The sequence below is a fragment of the Stegostoma tigrinum genome, chromosome 9 (genome assembly GCF_030684315.1).
Source record: "Stegostoma tigrinum isolate sSteTig4 chromosome 9, sSteTig4.hap1, whole genome shotgun sequence".
Taxonomy (NCBI): domain Eukaryota; kingdom Metazoa; phylum Chordata; class Chondrichthyes; order Orectolobiformes; family Stegostomatidae; genus Stegostoma; species Stegostoma tigrinum.
The window spans coordinates 72039660-72055487 of NC_081362.1; the positions used below are offsets into that span (position 1 = coordinate 72039660).

General features: G+C 46.9%; 1 protein-coding gene across 3 annotated transcripts in view; it reads left to right on the plus strand.

Annotated features, from left to right (window-relative positions):
- LOC125455231 (tetratricopeptide repeat protein 7A-like) overlaps positions 1 to 15828 on the plus strand; it is a 314850-nt gene that overhangs the window by 189407 nt on the left and 109615 nt on the right. For all 3 annotated transcript variants that reach the window (XM_059648618.1, XM_059648619.1, XM_059648620.1), the window contains 2 exons: positions 397 to 510; positions 8424 to 8554. In XM_059648618.1, the coding sequence (XP_059504601.1) occupies positions 397 to 510; positions 8424 to 8554 (245 nt within the window). The remainder of the gene's footprint in view (positions 1 to 396; positions 511 to 8423; positions 8555 to 15828) is intronic.

A 15828-nucleotide genomic window follows, 5' to 3' on the forward strand; every position in this document is an offset into this window, starting at 1 on the left:
CAACCAAGTGTTACTAGTCTTTACTAGGATAAAATTTGGGATATTGTTCAATAATCTGAATGTATATGGCTGTGTGTGATGCTAATTACTTTAAGCTGTAAGCTCATGCCTGTCTAGTCACTTTGCAAATGAAAGAGGGGACTTTCATTACATTAGCTTGAGCATGATTTGAACTCCATTCTGAAAGATAAACAGACAGCACCTAATTCACTGCATCACCTGTTTCTGCTTGAACATAATTTAGGTTGTATGGCACTTTGAAAGGAAAAAGGTGCCTCCAGTATTTTCTGTTCTCCCAGACTTTGGTTGTCTACAAGAATATGCGTTTGCTGATGATGCATACTATTTGAATAATTCATACTTTTCTTTCAATTTCTCTCTTTGTGTCTCTTATAGTTTATTTTTCACTAAAGTCAAACTTGAAGCAGTTCACACAGGACCAGAGGAAGCACTTGAAACCTGCAAACATATGTTAAACATATGGCAGACAACCCGCAATGCACAGTTCAGGTAGGTTTTGTTACTAATGCTTCACATTAAAGGCAAACATCTAGTGTCCTTTGAAGCAAAGTCAGTTTTAATCAAATACTAGATTGTAACAGGGTTTGTGGATATATTATAATACTTTGTACATGAGGCATTCTCCTAAAATGCAGTGAAATTGAGTATGTCAGTCAGCAGCCATTCAATCTGGTACTTAAATGACACAGGCAAGCCAGCTATGTACTTAACATGTGAAAAACAAATCAGCAAAACTTTCAATGCTGGAAATCTGAATTGAAAGCGGAAAATACTGCAAAAAAATTTTGCGAATCAGGCAGCATATTTGGAGAAAAAGCAACTGAGCTTTTCCAGTCAATAAGCTTTTCAAAGATTACTATTGTGTGTAGGATCTTTATGTGTGCACATTTGTGCACCTAGCCAAGGTAATATTGAATCTCTCTTCTAGGAATGATTTGTATTAATAACACAGCAGGTACTTCTTTTAAGACAATGAGGCATACTCTAACAAGAGGGGAAAAAGAAATAAAACATCATAGATGAAAATGCAATGTTTTTGTCACAGGCCGGCACTATAATGTTAATCTATTTTCTAATTGTAAGTGCCTGTAAGGCCGTAAAATGTAGGAGCAGAATTAGGCCACTCAGCCCATCAAGTTTGGTCCGCCAACCATTCATGGCTGATATTTTCTCGACTGTGTTCTCCTGCCTTCTCCCCGTGACACTTGATTACCTTAAGAATCTATCTATCTCTGCCTTAATTACACTCAATAACCAGTCCAGGTGGTAAGGAAAAGCCAGGACTATAGACCAGTGAGCCTGACGCCAGTGGTGGGTAAGTTGTTGGAGGTGATTCTGAAAGATAGGATTTACATGCATTTGGAGAGACAAAGACTGATTAGAGATAGCCAGCATGGTTTTGTGCGAGGAAAATCGTGCCTCACAAACTTGGTGGAGCTTTTTGAGGAAGTAGCCAAAAAGATTGATGAGGGCAGAGCAGTAGACATTGTTTACATGGACTTTAGTGTAGCCTTTGACCTGTTGGAGCAAACCTTCACACGTAAGATGTCAGCAGCAGAGTAGGCAGCGTACGGGGTTGTCCGCTTGATCTGTATTTTTGTTCTTTCTCTTTTTCCTTCTGTCCCCTTTTTTTTCAAACTTACCCGATAAAGAGAAGTCTTCGGCAGGAGGCAGCTTCAATGGGCTTCAGAGCAGCAGCGGCATCTCCAGAGTATGCTCCTGGTGACAGTTAGTCAGTCGGTCAGCCTGTGGAGCCTGGAGCATGATGTTGGCATCCGTTTTGGGGGGGGGTGCCTGGCGGTGGCAGGGCATGGGCTGGGAAGCCCAGAACAGGACCCACTCAATGGCATGCTGTAGGAGCAGAGAAGGAAATGTTAGAGACTCTCTGCAGTTTTTTTATTCCAAGTTAATGTGAATGGCATCTATGTATGGTGATGGTACACACTTTTCACTGTATTTTATATTGAATACATGTGACAATAACAAGCTAGTCTATATTCTATTCTAATTAGTAAAGTCAGTTTACATGGGATTCAGGTTGAGTTTGCCAGTTGGATACACAATTAGCTTAACAGCAGGAGACAGAGGGTGGTGGTGGCAGGTTGAAGGCCTGTGACCACTGGTGTTCCACGGGGATTGGTACTGGGTCTGCTTTTGTTTGCCATTTATATGCATGGTTTGGATGAGAATATAGGAGTCATGGTTAGTAAGTTTGCGGATGACAGCGAAGGTTTTCTAAGATTACAAAAAGATCGTGAACAGTTGGGTCATTGGGTTGAGGAGTAGCAGGTGTATATTAAATTTGGCTAAGTGTGAGGTATTGCATTTTGGGAAAATAAACAAGGGCAGGAGTTATATAATTAATGCTAGGCCCCTGGGTAGCATTGAAGAACGGATAGACCTAGGGGTTTAGGTACATAATTCTTTGAAATTTGCATGAGACGTCAGTTTGTTAAGAAAGTATTTAGCACGCTTGCCTTCATTGCTCAGACCTTTGAGTATAGAAGTCAGGACATCATGTTGAGTTTGTAAATGATATTGGTTAGGCCCTTTCTAGAGTACTGTGTGCAGTTCCGGTCACCCTGCTATTGGAAGAATATCATTAAATTGGAGAGGGTTCACAAAAGATTTGGAGACAGTAAGGACTGCAGATGCTGGAAGCTAGAGTCAATAAATGTGGAGCTGGAAAAACACAGCAGGTCAGACAGCATCTGAGGAGCAGGGAAGTTAACATTATGGCCTGAAGCATTGATTTTCCTGCTCCTTGGATGATGTCTGACCTGCTGTGCTTTTCCAACTCCATTGTTACTCACAGAAGATTTATCAGGATGTTGCTGGGAATGGGAGGGTTACAGCCATTGAGAGAAACTGGATAGGCTCGGACATTTTTCACTGGAGTATAGGAGGTTGAGGGATAACCTTATAGAGCTTTATAAAATTATGAGGAGAGCAGATAAGGTGAATTGCAGTGGTCTTTTTCTCTAAGATTGGGGAGTTCAAAACTAAAAGGCTTAATTTTACGGTGAGAGGAGAAAGCTTTAAAAAGGACTTGAGGGGCAACTGTTTTCCACGGAGTGGTTCATATGTGGACTGAGCTTTCAAAGGAAGTGATGGATGCAGGTGCAGTTACAACATCTGAAAGACATTTAGATAAGCACATGAATAGTAAAGGTTCAGAGATATGAGCCAAATGCAGGCAAGTGCGCCAGTTTAGTTTGGGAACGTGGTCAGTGTGGGCTAGTTGGATCAAAGCATCTGTTTCCATGCTATACGACTCACTGACTCAATAAAAAGGATTGCTGTCAAATTTAAAACGTGAATCACACTACCTGTCATCTTGTCAGCTCCTTCTGATATGCCACACAACAGGGACAGCAGATATTTATTGTCTAAAAGTTACTGCCTTTTGAGGACATTTTAACGAAGGTATATGCTTTCAAACTGATCCGCTTGTGGAATCCAAGATGTGCCAAGGATACATCTAAGGCAGTGAAAGTAAACACAGTTCAGCTTTTTCTCTTGCCTAACTATGTTGTTTAGGTCTCACCTCTGTAGATGAGAACATTGAGCACTCAGGCTTGGTAGACTCTCAATTTGGTGTTTTTAGCCAGTTTCCTGTTGTTTCACACACTCGTACTGAGCTTGGGCATAACAGCTGTAACTTTTATAAGGCTTGAATTGATTTCAGCACCAAGTGATAGATTGTTAATGATTATAAAGCAGAGAAATCGTAAATAACCTCCAGTATTACATTTGCAATATTGATAGTTATCAGTGAGGCAGCATCCTGAAACATAACATTTGTCATTTTGGTGCCGATGCTCAAAGCAAACTTGAAAAGAACCGAGAAATTCTGGGGGTCACAACAGGAGAAGCCTTCGAGGAGTGCAGAATATGCAAAGGGATACTTAAAAAAAAACAGCAGAGCAAAAAGGGATCATGAAAGAATAATGGCAGAGTTAATAAAGGAAAATCCTAAGATATTGTACAATTACATTAAGGATAAAAAGGTAACTAGGGAAAGGCCCCTTAAGGACCACAGTGGTAATTCATGCATGGAGCCAGAGGACATATGAATATTTTGTCAGTGCTCACTCATGAGAGGAACAATGTTCATATAGAAGCCAGAGAGAAAGACTTTGATATACATAAAAAAGTTAGGATAGAGAGGAGGCTCTGAGTGGTCTGACAGGCTTAAAAGTAGATATATCTCCAGGACTAGATAAAATATCTCTCAGACTGTAGAGTGAGACAAGGGAAGAAATAGGAGGGGTTTTGGCAGTAATTTCTAACTCTTCCCTGGCCGTAGGAGAGGTGCCAGAGGACTGGAGGACAGTCAATGTAGTACAGTTATTCAAGCAGGGAGCAAGAGAAACCGAAAACTATTGGTCAACCAGTCTAACCTACATGGTAGGGAAACTATTGGAAGCAATTCTGAGACAGAATTAATCTGAACTTAGACAGGCAGCATTTAATTGAGAAAAGCCAAGCAATAGGCTTGGTTAAAGGGAGGTCATGTCTCACCAACTTGATGGAATTTTTTGAAAACGTAACCAGTTGCATAGATAGGTGAGGACAATGCATTCGATATAGTCTATTTGAACTTCAGCAACGTCTTGATAAGGCCCCACTTGAGAATGATAGAGAAGGTGGGAGCCCACAGGATCTAAAGAAATTTGGCAAATTGGACAACAGAATGGGCCAAGTGGCAGGAAGCAGAAGATGATGATTGAGAGCATTTCTGGAAGCCTGTGTCCACTGGGGTTCCACAGGGATCAATGTTGGGTTCTTTGCTGTTTGTGGTACACGTAAGGAATTTAGAGTTGAATGTGGGAGGATTGAATCAGTAAGTTCATGGATGATATGAAATTGGCACGGTGGTAAATAGTGAGAAGGATAGCCTGAGATTATAGGAGGATGTTGATTAATTAGTTACTTGGGCTGATCAGTGCCAAATGAATAAGTGCGAAGTGGTATACTTGGACAGGACAGACAAGGCAAAGCGATAAACAGTAGGACCTTGGGAAGCACCAAGGATCAGAGGACCTTGGCGTTCACATCCACCATCCCTTATGGTAGAAAGAAAGGTAGATAAAGTGATTAAGAAGGCATATGGAATGTTTGACTCTATTAGCTGAGGCATAGTGTTTAAGAGTAAGGAGGCGATACTGGAACAATATAAAACATTTTTTAGGCTGCAGCTAGAATATTGTATGCTGTTCCGGAATCCACATTACAGGAAGGATGTGATTATACTGGAGACGGTGCAAAGGAGATTTACCAAGATGTTTCCTGGGCTTGAGAGTTTTTCGATGAAGAGAAATTGGATAGACTGGTGTTTACCTTGGAGCAATAGAAACTAAGGGGAGCATGACTAAGAAGTATAAAATTATGAGGGGCATAGATAGGGTAGATGGGACATGACATTTACCCTTGGTGGAGGCATTAATGATAAGGAGACATAGATTTATGGTAAGGAGCCAAAGGTTTAGAGGTGATGTGAGGAAAATGTTTTCACCCAGAGGGTAGTGGGTATCTGGAACTCTCTGCCAGAATGGGTGGTAGAGGCAGAAATATTTAAGTAGTATTTAGATGTGCCCTTGCAATACTAAGCACGGTGAGGCGACGGCCTAGTGGTATTACCACTGGACTGTTAATCCAGAAACCCAGATAATGTTCTGGGGTCCCAGGTTCGAATCCCATTACAGCAGGTGGTGAAATTTGAATTCAATAAAATATCTGGAATTAAGAGTCTAATGATGACCGTGAATCCATTCTCAATTGTTGAAAAAACCCATCTGGTTCATTAACATCCTTTAACAAAGGAAACTGCCATCCTTACCTGGTCTGGCCTACATGTGACTCCAGGCCCCCAGTAATGTGGTTGACTCTTAACTGCTGTCTGATCAATTAGGGATGGGCAATAAATGCTGCTGAGCCAGCGATGCCTGCACCCCTGAATGAATAAAGGAAAAGGAAGTTGTACAAGGCCATGGGCCAGGTGCTGGAAAATGGGATTAGAATTGTTAGATGGGTTTGTTTTTAAACTGGTGCAGACTCAATGGGCCAAAGGGCATTTTTCTGTACTCTAGACCACTATGACTATGCCTGTAAATTTTCTGAAGTTATAACTTGATACAGAACGATCTTTTGCCACTTGTTTGTCCTTCGAGGTGAAGGGTGATCATGTAGGATATTTGGTAAGTGCTCGAGAGCAGGCACACGACTGCTGTGACTGATCTGTGCCTGAAAGTTTCTGCTGCAAATGGGACTGAGTACCAGAATTTCCTCTCCTTGTGTTTTCTCTCTGTCACTGATGTGCACTTAGTTTTGAAGGAAATGACAGTATTTTCTACTTGATTTCATTGTGTAAAGCGATCCTGGGTGAGCTTCATGGGAACTCAACATCAGAACTCACAATTGAATCCTCTGAATGTACACATAGTCCTCTCTTTGCCACGAGAATGGATACCAGACTCGTGCTCTGCAAAGAAGATTTGCTTTGATAAGCATGCATTAGGTATACAGGTTATGTGACCAGCTCAACTCAGTTGTGATTGTCTCAGTAAGGCCCAGATGCTTCAAATGCAAACTCCGCTGAGCAGTTCATGGTCTGATACTTTGCCTGCCAGATGAACGTGGAATGTTTTGCTATCTGCAGTTTGCCTGCATGGGTCTTGTCTCTTGTAGGGTGGTGCATGGTGACATTTCATCTTACCATTCAAGGAAATGGCATCTGCTTTCCTTTTGTCTGTTTTTCCTGATGTACTGGATTCTGTCCAGTTGTTGAGCAGGGGTTCTAGGCTCTGTGCCTCCACTCGAGCACTTCATTAAGCAGTGGCTACCTGACATGAAGTGGTCGGTGTTGTCCATTTGGTGGGAGAGCTATGTAGATAAATGTGCTGTTGGGAAGGAAGTTTCAAGATTTTGACCCAGCGACAGTGTGGGTACATTGACCTGGTTCCAAGGCAGAATGATGTGTGGCTTGGAGTAAGCCTGCAGGTTGGTGTTACTGTCATATCGTTGTGCTTCTAGGTGGTAGAAGTTGTGCATTTGAAAGATGTTGCCAGATAGTTTTGGTGATTTGCTGCAGTGCATCCTGTAAATAGTACACATTGTTGCTACTGTGCATCAGTGGTGTAGGGAGTGGTTATTGAATGTGGTAAATGCGTACCAATCAATCTGGATGCTTTGTCTTTGATGAATTATTTCCTCTCTGATAAGAAGTGGGCATCTTTGGCAAAGGCATTGCACACCCCTAATTTCCCTTCAATTGATTGGCTGCCTGGTCCATTTCAGGGTGCAGTTAAGAGTCAACTGCATTGTTGTGGGCCTGAGTTACAACTAAGCCAGACTGGTAGGAACAGCAAATTTCCTTCCCTAAAGAATATTAGATCATTAGATGGTATTGAGCTTCTTGAGCCTAGTTGGAGCTGCATTTATCTAGGGAAGAATTTCCATGACATTCCTGATTTGTCCCTTGTTGATAATGAGCAGGGTCTGGAGAGTTAGAGATGATTTATTTGTTGTAGAATTTTCAGCCTCTGACCTGGAAGTGTTTATATCAATTAGGTGTAAGTACATCATGTTGTCTTTATTAGCTTTACAAATGTATGTTGTATTGTTCCCCACTTCATAGATCATGTTATTAACAACGCAACCACTTGGAAGTAGGAAATAACATTTGAGCAGTAACTGAATAAAGTTATTGAATTAGAGTTCATTGGCTTCATGGTGGTTTGGCAAATACCTGCTGTACATGGCATTCATAGTAAGTGAACCTCCTGATCAAACCCAGCTTTCTTTCTTTCAGCAGATATTGTCGTGCTCAGGATTAGGCAATATTGAACTCATTAGGGAGGCACAAAGTTAGCAAGCAGTATTGTGAACTGTTGCTATCCAGTAAATCTGGCTGGCAGGTGAACATAAATAGATATGGTTCAAGGTTAATTTTAATAGAATCCCTACAGTGTGGAAACTGGCCCTTTGGCCCAACAAGTCCACACCAACCCATTCCCCTGTAGCCCACCTAAGTTGCACATCCCCGAACACTATGGGCAATTTGGCATGGCCAACCCACCTAGTCTGCACATCTTTGGACGGTGGGAGGAAACCAGAGCACCCAAAGGAAACCCAGGCAGACACTGGGAGAATGTGCAAACTCCACACAGACAGTCGCCTGAAAGTGGAATCGAACCCGGGTCCCTGGCGCGGTGAGGCAACAGTGCTAACCACTGAGCCGCCATCTCTCCCTCCACCAGAGTTGAATCCAGTGTGCTCGCATGAAGAATGGCCCCTTGGATAAGACACTAGGAGCTATCAGGAAAAACAGCAATGGTTAAAAACGAAGAAAATACTTCCATTATTACCCTGTAATTAAATCGGTTCGCCTTTTTTCACAGTGATTGTGACAAGGAAAGCTGTACAACTGGGAAACGGAGCACTGTTCGAAGTAGTACAGCTGAGGGTGTAGCAACTGAGAAACGAAACACTGTTCACCTCACTTTTCCTGATTTTCATGAGGCTGATGCAGGTAAGGAGGTGGAGCGATTTTATAATTAATTCTTTATTATATATTTGAAAGACATTTGAAAGCTTTCATAATATACTTCAGCGAGGTATTTGTATATACCTAAAGTGGATGTGAAGCTAAGTGACATTGCTTTAACTTTGTTGTTGAATAAAGTGATTTAAATAGGCTTAATATAGTAAAATACGAGTGAATCCTACCAAGAATGAAAGAATGTCTGAGAGCTTCTCTTTGTTCAATTTAAATAGCCCAATTTCCAGCTTTGTGATATTAGAATCAAGAACTTAATTAAAAAGCATATCTCGCAGCCTGAGTACAATCGGCCCCATTGTGTTACAGATTTGTAGGTTACAATAAGCCTTAGTGTCTCAATCAAGAGCTTGTTGCAGATATGTAATTCTGTATGGTGAATTTTGAAAGGTGTTTGAATGTAAGGGTTGTCACACATTTCCATCACAAATCATGAAAGATAAAAGAAAAAGTTTAGAAGTTCAAAAAACAAGTCACATTTGTAAAAATTAATCTTCAATCATTGAACTGTTTGTTCAGCAACGACAAAAATTTATTATGCCATTAACAATATGCCTACATGGCAATGGACAGGCCCTAATGTTTCCTCTTGCATTTGTGGTGTAGCTAACTTGGATGTACAGCAATAGGCTCACGTTTCATGTGTTTTATGGCGATTCTGTTCGTGTGATTACTGGGATAGCAAAATTTCTGGAAGAGTAGGGCTACTCGGACTGCAACTTCCATTTGCAGCCAGCCATTAGAAGTTGCTGTCTGATTCACCTTGTTCTCAGTTGTGAGGGCTGATATTGTTACCATTTTTACGACAATATCCAGCCAAATGTTTCTGTAATGAAAACATTGAGACGTAATACAGGAAGTGCACTTTTGGCATATGTATTGAAGTGGAAAAAGGCAAATTGCACAGGATCCTATAAATTGAAGCATGTGACGCAATTTCACAAGGTACAATTTACATGAATTTTATTATGTGTGTTACATACTATATTACAGTGCACATTAATACTCAGGTTTGTTTGGACCATTGAATTATCAAATTGTTGTTTCAGATTGTTATGCTTGTGCTTCAAAGCTTATTAACATTTCTATTAGGACCTACATTTACTTACTCCAGTTTCTCCCCCTCTTTGATTCTGTTTGGAGCTTCTAACCTCCTACATTTGAAAGAAATGGCAGGTAAGCAACCACCTACCAGATTGTTCATCATCCACATTGCCTCAACGTCAAGGATGGTGCGTGTCAGGCTAGATCTTTCTTTACATGATTGAGGAGCCTAATTTTGGGTGTCCACATGTTTTTTTCTGCACTGGGGGAATTGGGTTTTACATGGGGAAATGGAATTTACTGTTCTGGGTTAGCACCTACTGCTGCTATTCCATCTCATAGTCAAGTCGCTGAGCCTCACAGTGACTTGAGCCTTGATGGGTCCAAAGGCGACATGCCAAGCGGCGGATAGCCTTCTCCTCCCAGTCAGTAGTGCCAATGCCTCTGTGCTTTGGGGCAACTTTGAATGTACCCTCATAACTTTTCCTTTGGCTATTCTTGAAACAGTGGCCAACGAAAAGCTGGTAGAAGAGAACTTGCCGATGGAGGCAGTTTTCAGGCATCAAGTGGCAATGGCCCATCCATCAGAGTTGGTTCTCAGCCATTTCGATCCAGTGGCCTTCCCATTTGATATCCACGGTTTGGCAATGGCACTGCTGATGGAAGCTTTGAAAGACTTTAATGTGACATCCAGACAGACCGGAGTTTTGCTGCAGCAGAAGAGGATGGTCAGCATAACAGCCCTTTGGAACAGGACCTTTGTTGACTTCTGGAGGTCTCTATTGTGAAAGGCACTTTCTCGCAGTTTAAGATGGCACTGCTGGCTTAGTTGACTTATTACTGGGTTTCTTCATCAATGGTAGTCCTTTGTGAGTGGTGATTGCAGAGATATAGAAAATGCTGCACATACTCCAGAACCACTGGTTTATATGGATGTCACAGGGGATGCTTAACTGGCAGGGTAAGCGTTAGCGGAGGATTTATGCCTTGACAATGTTGAAGGACAAGCCAATCGTATATGACATGCTGTAAAGTGCAAGTATCTTTTGCATATCCTGTGCGAAGTGTGCAATCACACAGCAGTTATCTGTAGCCTGAAGATTGTGGATGTCCATAACGGTGGGTTTTGTTTTTAAGGTTCTTGAGTAGATTTGTAGCTCGGGTTGTGGATGCTGTGGTTGGTTGGCTCGCCGAGTTGGTTTGATGGTTTGCACATGTTTTGTTACCCTGCTGCGTAACATCATCTGTGCAGCCTCCAATGAAGCGCTGATGTGTTTATTTGCTTGTTACAAGACCCCAAAGTTTAAATAGCAAGCAGAAAAACGCTTCATCAGAGGCTGCACTGATGATGTTACCCAGCAGGCTAATGAAATGTCTGCAAATGAGTGAACCAACCACAGTTTTGTTTTTGCCCCAAAGTGACTAAGGGTGAAGAACTTCCCATTGATATTGTAGTGGATGCTGACATTGGGTGATAGGTCATCTTGGATGAGTCGGATAATGATACTTGGGTAGACAATGAACAAGATGGGATAATCTCACAACCTTTAATTGATCCCACTCTGGATGTAAAAGGTGTCAGTTCCAAATTCTGCACGAAGAGCAACAGTGGTCATATTGTGTGCATTCTCCCTCCAGGGTCACTGGGTCCAAATTGATCAAATGTTGAAGTACATTTTACTGAGACATGCCCAACTTGAGTTACGCATCTCGATAAGTCTTCCCATCAACTTGCCTCTTTTGTTGTTACCTTTTTCACTTTTTTGCTCTTTCTTTCTCTGCAACTCGCAAACTTGTGGGGTGAAGAAGTCTTTGAATTCCAGTCAGTTGTCTCATCTGAGCAAACGCTGGTGATTTGATTAATGGCTAGGAAAACGAGTTCTCTGTTGATCTTTGGACATTTCTTACAATCTACTTCACAGAAGAACCATAATATTAAAGCAGTGGAACAGCCGCAAAGCCACTAGCCTGTGGACTCTGGGTTTCTAGTAATGCCATCTGAAGATTAGGCAGATTTGGTCTAAACATTCATGGTCAGGATAATCATTTAAGCAAAAGGGAAAAAATTCACATTTTGCACAATTGAACTGAAGAACTCAGAGACTCTTGTAAGAAAGTCTGCAGTTGGGAAGGTTAGATACATAGAAAATAAAGTAGTGCTGATTATTATGAGGGAGAAGAACTACATAGTCAAGAGTGATTTAATAAGTACTGCAGTACAAGTACAATTTTGGGTCAGAATCAGAAAATGAAAATGGGCATGCCGTAATTTACCCAGCTGAAACTTCAGTGTAAGTACGTGAGTGGGCCAAAACCACACTTCTTGCAATGTGCTTCACTGTTAGCAAAACTGAAACATTGAATTCTATCAGAGCGACTAACTCAATAGTTTATTATAAATTGTGCTAGTTTCTTTGCAACCCTGTACAGTGTACTTTTAAAACCCTACGGATAATCTTTTGGTTTTCTTCCACCCACAATGTCATGTACAGGTCAGGCTGTTAGAACGCTGTGACATCATTGTTTCTTATTGTTTCTTGCAACTTATGTACTCTGTTCACCTGTAATCGAATGAATAGGAGACACAGAATTTCTTGTGTCTTAACAGATGGCCATGCTAATGAGAGATTCCCATGCCAGGTTTCTCTCATCCGTAAAAGCATGTTGAAATCATTCAAGATAACAAAGTGTGAAGCTGGATGAACACAGCAGGCCAAGCATCATCTCAGGAGCACCTGAGGTGCTGCTTGGCCTGCTGTGTTCATCCAGCTTCACACTTTGCTACCTTGGATTCTTCAGCATCTGCAGTTCCCATTATTTTTGAAATCATTCAAGACTGTGTTCATGCCTGACCATCTGTTCTATATATTAAATGAAATCAGTTGGTTTGAAATTTATACCATAGCAAACAGACAGGAATTTATTTGACAAATCAGTGATTTAGTAAAACTATCCTTGATTTAAAAAACAAGGTTAGAAATGAACAGAGAATCTGTTTATCATGTTATCAGAAAAGGCTATCAGGCAAGATGAGGAAAACTCCTTTGTGGGGCTCCTGGCCACATCTGGGCCTGCCCTTGAAATTAATTCTCGCATCTCCCCCTAGATTCTTCAAACTCATCTTCTATCCAGCCTCACTGTGCTCAGAGGGACCCCTGATCACATGTTTATTTAGGCTTCTTCTCACTGGTCTGCTGTAGTAGCACCACCATCTGATTGGTCAGCAACTCCATAGGCAGGACTACCTGCTAAAAAAGGGGTGGAAATCCAGCCTAAAGTAATTCATCTAGCTCTCAAAACTAAATTACCACAAGGCAACCATCAAGATTGTGAGAGAACCTCCCCCTTGACCTTTTTGTACACGGAGTTGTTGGGCAGATACCCTGTAGAATCAACCTCCCTCGCTGTACACGCAGACTGTGTCCTGCAGCAACGGTGGATTGAACGAGGACCGGAGCAATGGTGGTGGGTGGAGAGTCAATCAGTTCGGCAGTGAGAGTGGGGCCGGTGAGGGGGCAGTAGTGGGCAGTGAGAGCAGGGCTGGTGAGGGGGCTGTGGGTGGCGACAGAGGGGCCGGTGAGAGGGCAGCAGTGGGCAGTGAGAGTGGGGCCGGTGAGAGGGCAGCAGTGGGCAGTGAGAGTGGGGCCGGTGAGAGGGCAGTAGTGGGCAGTGAGAGTGGGGCCGGTGAGGGGGCAGTAGTGGGCGGCGAGAGCAGGGCTGGTGAGGGGGCTGTGGGTGGCGACAGAGGGGCCGGTGAGAGGGCAGCAGTGGGTAGTGAGAGTGGGGCCGGTGAGGGGGCAGTAGTGGGCAGTGAGAGTGGGGCCGGTGAGAGGGCAGCAGTGGGCAGTGAGAGTGGGGCCGGTGAGAGGGCAGCAGTGGGCAGTGAGAGTGGGGCCGGTGAGAGGGCAGCAGTGGGCAGTGAGAGTGGGGCCGGTGAGAGGGCAGCAGTGGGCAGTGAGAGTGGGGCCGGTGAGAGGGCAGCAGTGGGCAGTGAGAGTGGGGCCGGTGAGAGGGCAGCAATGGGCAGTGAGAGTGGGGCCAGTGAGAGGGCAGCAGTGGGCAGTGAGAGAGGGGCCGGTGAGAGGGCAGCAGTGGGCGGCGAGAGCGGGGCTGGTGAGAGGGCAGCAGTGGGTGGTGAGAGCGGGGCCGGTGAGGGGACTGTGGGCGGCAAGAGGGGGCCGGTGAGGGGGCTGTGGGCGGCGAGAGAGGGGCCGGTGAGAGGGCAGCAGTGGGCAGTGAGAGTGGGGCCGGTGAGAGGGCAGTAGTGGGCGGCGAGAGCGGGGCTAGTGAGAGGGCAGCAGTGGGCGGTGAGAGCGGGGCCGGTGAGCGGACTGTGGGCGGCAAGAGGGGGCCGGTGAGGGGGCTGTGGGCGGCGAGAGAGGGGCCGGTGAGAGGGCAGCAGTGGGCAGTGAGAGTGGGGCCGGTGAGAGGGCAGTAGTGGGCGGCGAGAGCGGGGCTAGTGAGAGGGCAGCAGTGGGCGGTGAGAGCGGGGCCGGTGAGGGGACTGTGGGCGGCAAGAGAGGGGCCGGTGAGGGGGCTGTGGGCGGCGAGAGAGGGGCCGGTGAGAGGGCAGCAGTGGGCAGTGAGAGTGGGGCCGGTGAGAGGGCAGTAGTGGGCAGCGAGAGCAGGGCTGGTGAGGAGGCGGTGGGTGGCGAGAGAGGGGCCGGTGAGAGGGCAGCAGTGGGCAGTGAGAGTGGGGCCGGTGAGAGGACAGTAGTGGGCAGCGAGAGCAGGGCTGGTGAGGAGGCGGTGGGTGGCGAGAGAGGGGCCGGTGAGAGGGCAGCAGTGGGCGGCGAGAGAGGGGCCGGTGAGAGGGCAGCAGTGGGCGGTGAGAGCGGGGCCGGTGAGGGGGCAGCAGTGGGTGGTGAGAGCGGGGCCGGTGAGGAGGCAGTAGTGGGCAGTGAGAGTGGGGCCGGTGAGAGGGCAGCAGTGGGCAGTGAGAGTGGGGCCGGAGAGGGGGCAGTAGTGGGCGGCGAGAGCAGGGCTGTAGTGGGCGGCGAGAGCAGGGCTGGTGAGGGGGCTGTGGGCGGCGAGAGAGGGGCCGGTGAGAGGGCAGCAGTGGGCGGCGAGAGCGGGGCCGGTGAGAGGGCAGCAGTGGGCGGCGAGAGCGGGGCCGGTGAGGGGGCAGCAGTGGGCAGTGAGAGCGGGGCCGGTGAGAGGGCAGCAGTGGGCAGTGAGAGTGGGGCCAGTGAGAGGGCAGTAGTGGGCGGCGAGAGCAGGGCTGGTGAGGGGGCTGTGGGTGGCGAGAGAGGGGCCGGTGAGAGGGCAGCAGTGGGCGGCGAGAGCGGGGCCGGTGAGGGGACTGTGGGCGGCAAGAGAGGGGCCAGTGAGGGGGCTGTGGGCGGCGAGGGAGGGGCCGGTGAGGGGGCAGCAGTGGGCAACGAGAGCAGGGCCGGTGAGGGGGCTGTGGGCGGCGAGAGAGGGGCCGTGAGGGGGCAGTAGTGGGCGGCGAGAGCGGGGCCGGTGAGGAGGCAGCAGTGGGTGGTGAGAGCGGGGCCGGTGAGGGGGCAGCAGTGGGCAATGAGAGCAGGGCCGGTGAGGGGGCTGTGGGCGGCGAGAGAGGGGCCGGTGAGGGGGCAGCAGTGGGCGGCGAGAGAGGGGCCGGTTAGAGGGCAGCAGTGGGCGGTGAGAGCGGGGCCGGTGAGGGGGCAGCAGTGGGCGGTGAGAGCGGGGCCAGTGAGAGGGCAGTAGTGGGCGGTGAGAGCGGGGCCGGTGAGAGGGCAGCAGTGGGCGGTGAGAGTGGGGCCGGTGAGGGGGCAGTAGTGGGCGGCGAGAGCGGGGCCGGTGAGGGGGCAGCAGTGGGCAACGAGAGCAGGGCCGGTGAGGGGGCTGTGGGCGGCGAGAGAGGGGCCGTGAGGGGGCAGTAGTGGGCGGCGAGAGCGGGGCCGGTGAGGAGGCAGCAGTGGGCGGCGAGAGAGGGGCTGGTGAGGGGGCTGTGGGTGGCGAGAGAGGGGCCAGTGAGAGGGCAGCAGTGGGCGGCGAGAGCGGGGCCGGTGAGGGGACTGTGGGCGGCAAGAGAGGGGCCGGTGAGGGGGCTGTGGGCGGCGAGAGAGGGGCCAGTTAGAGGGCAGCAGTGGGCAGTGAGAGTGGGGCCGGTGAGAGGGCAGTAGTGGGCAGCGAGAGCAGGGCTGGTGAGGAGGCGGTGGGTGGCGAGAGAGGGGCCGGTGAGAGGGCAGCAGTGGGCGGCGAGAGAGGGGCCGGTG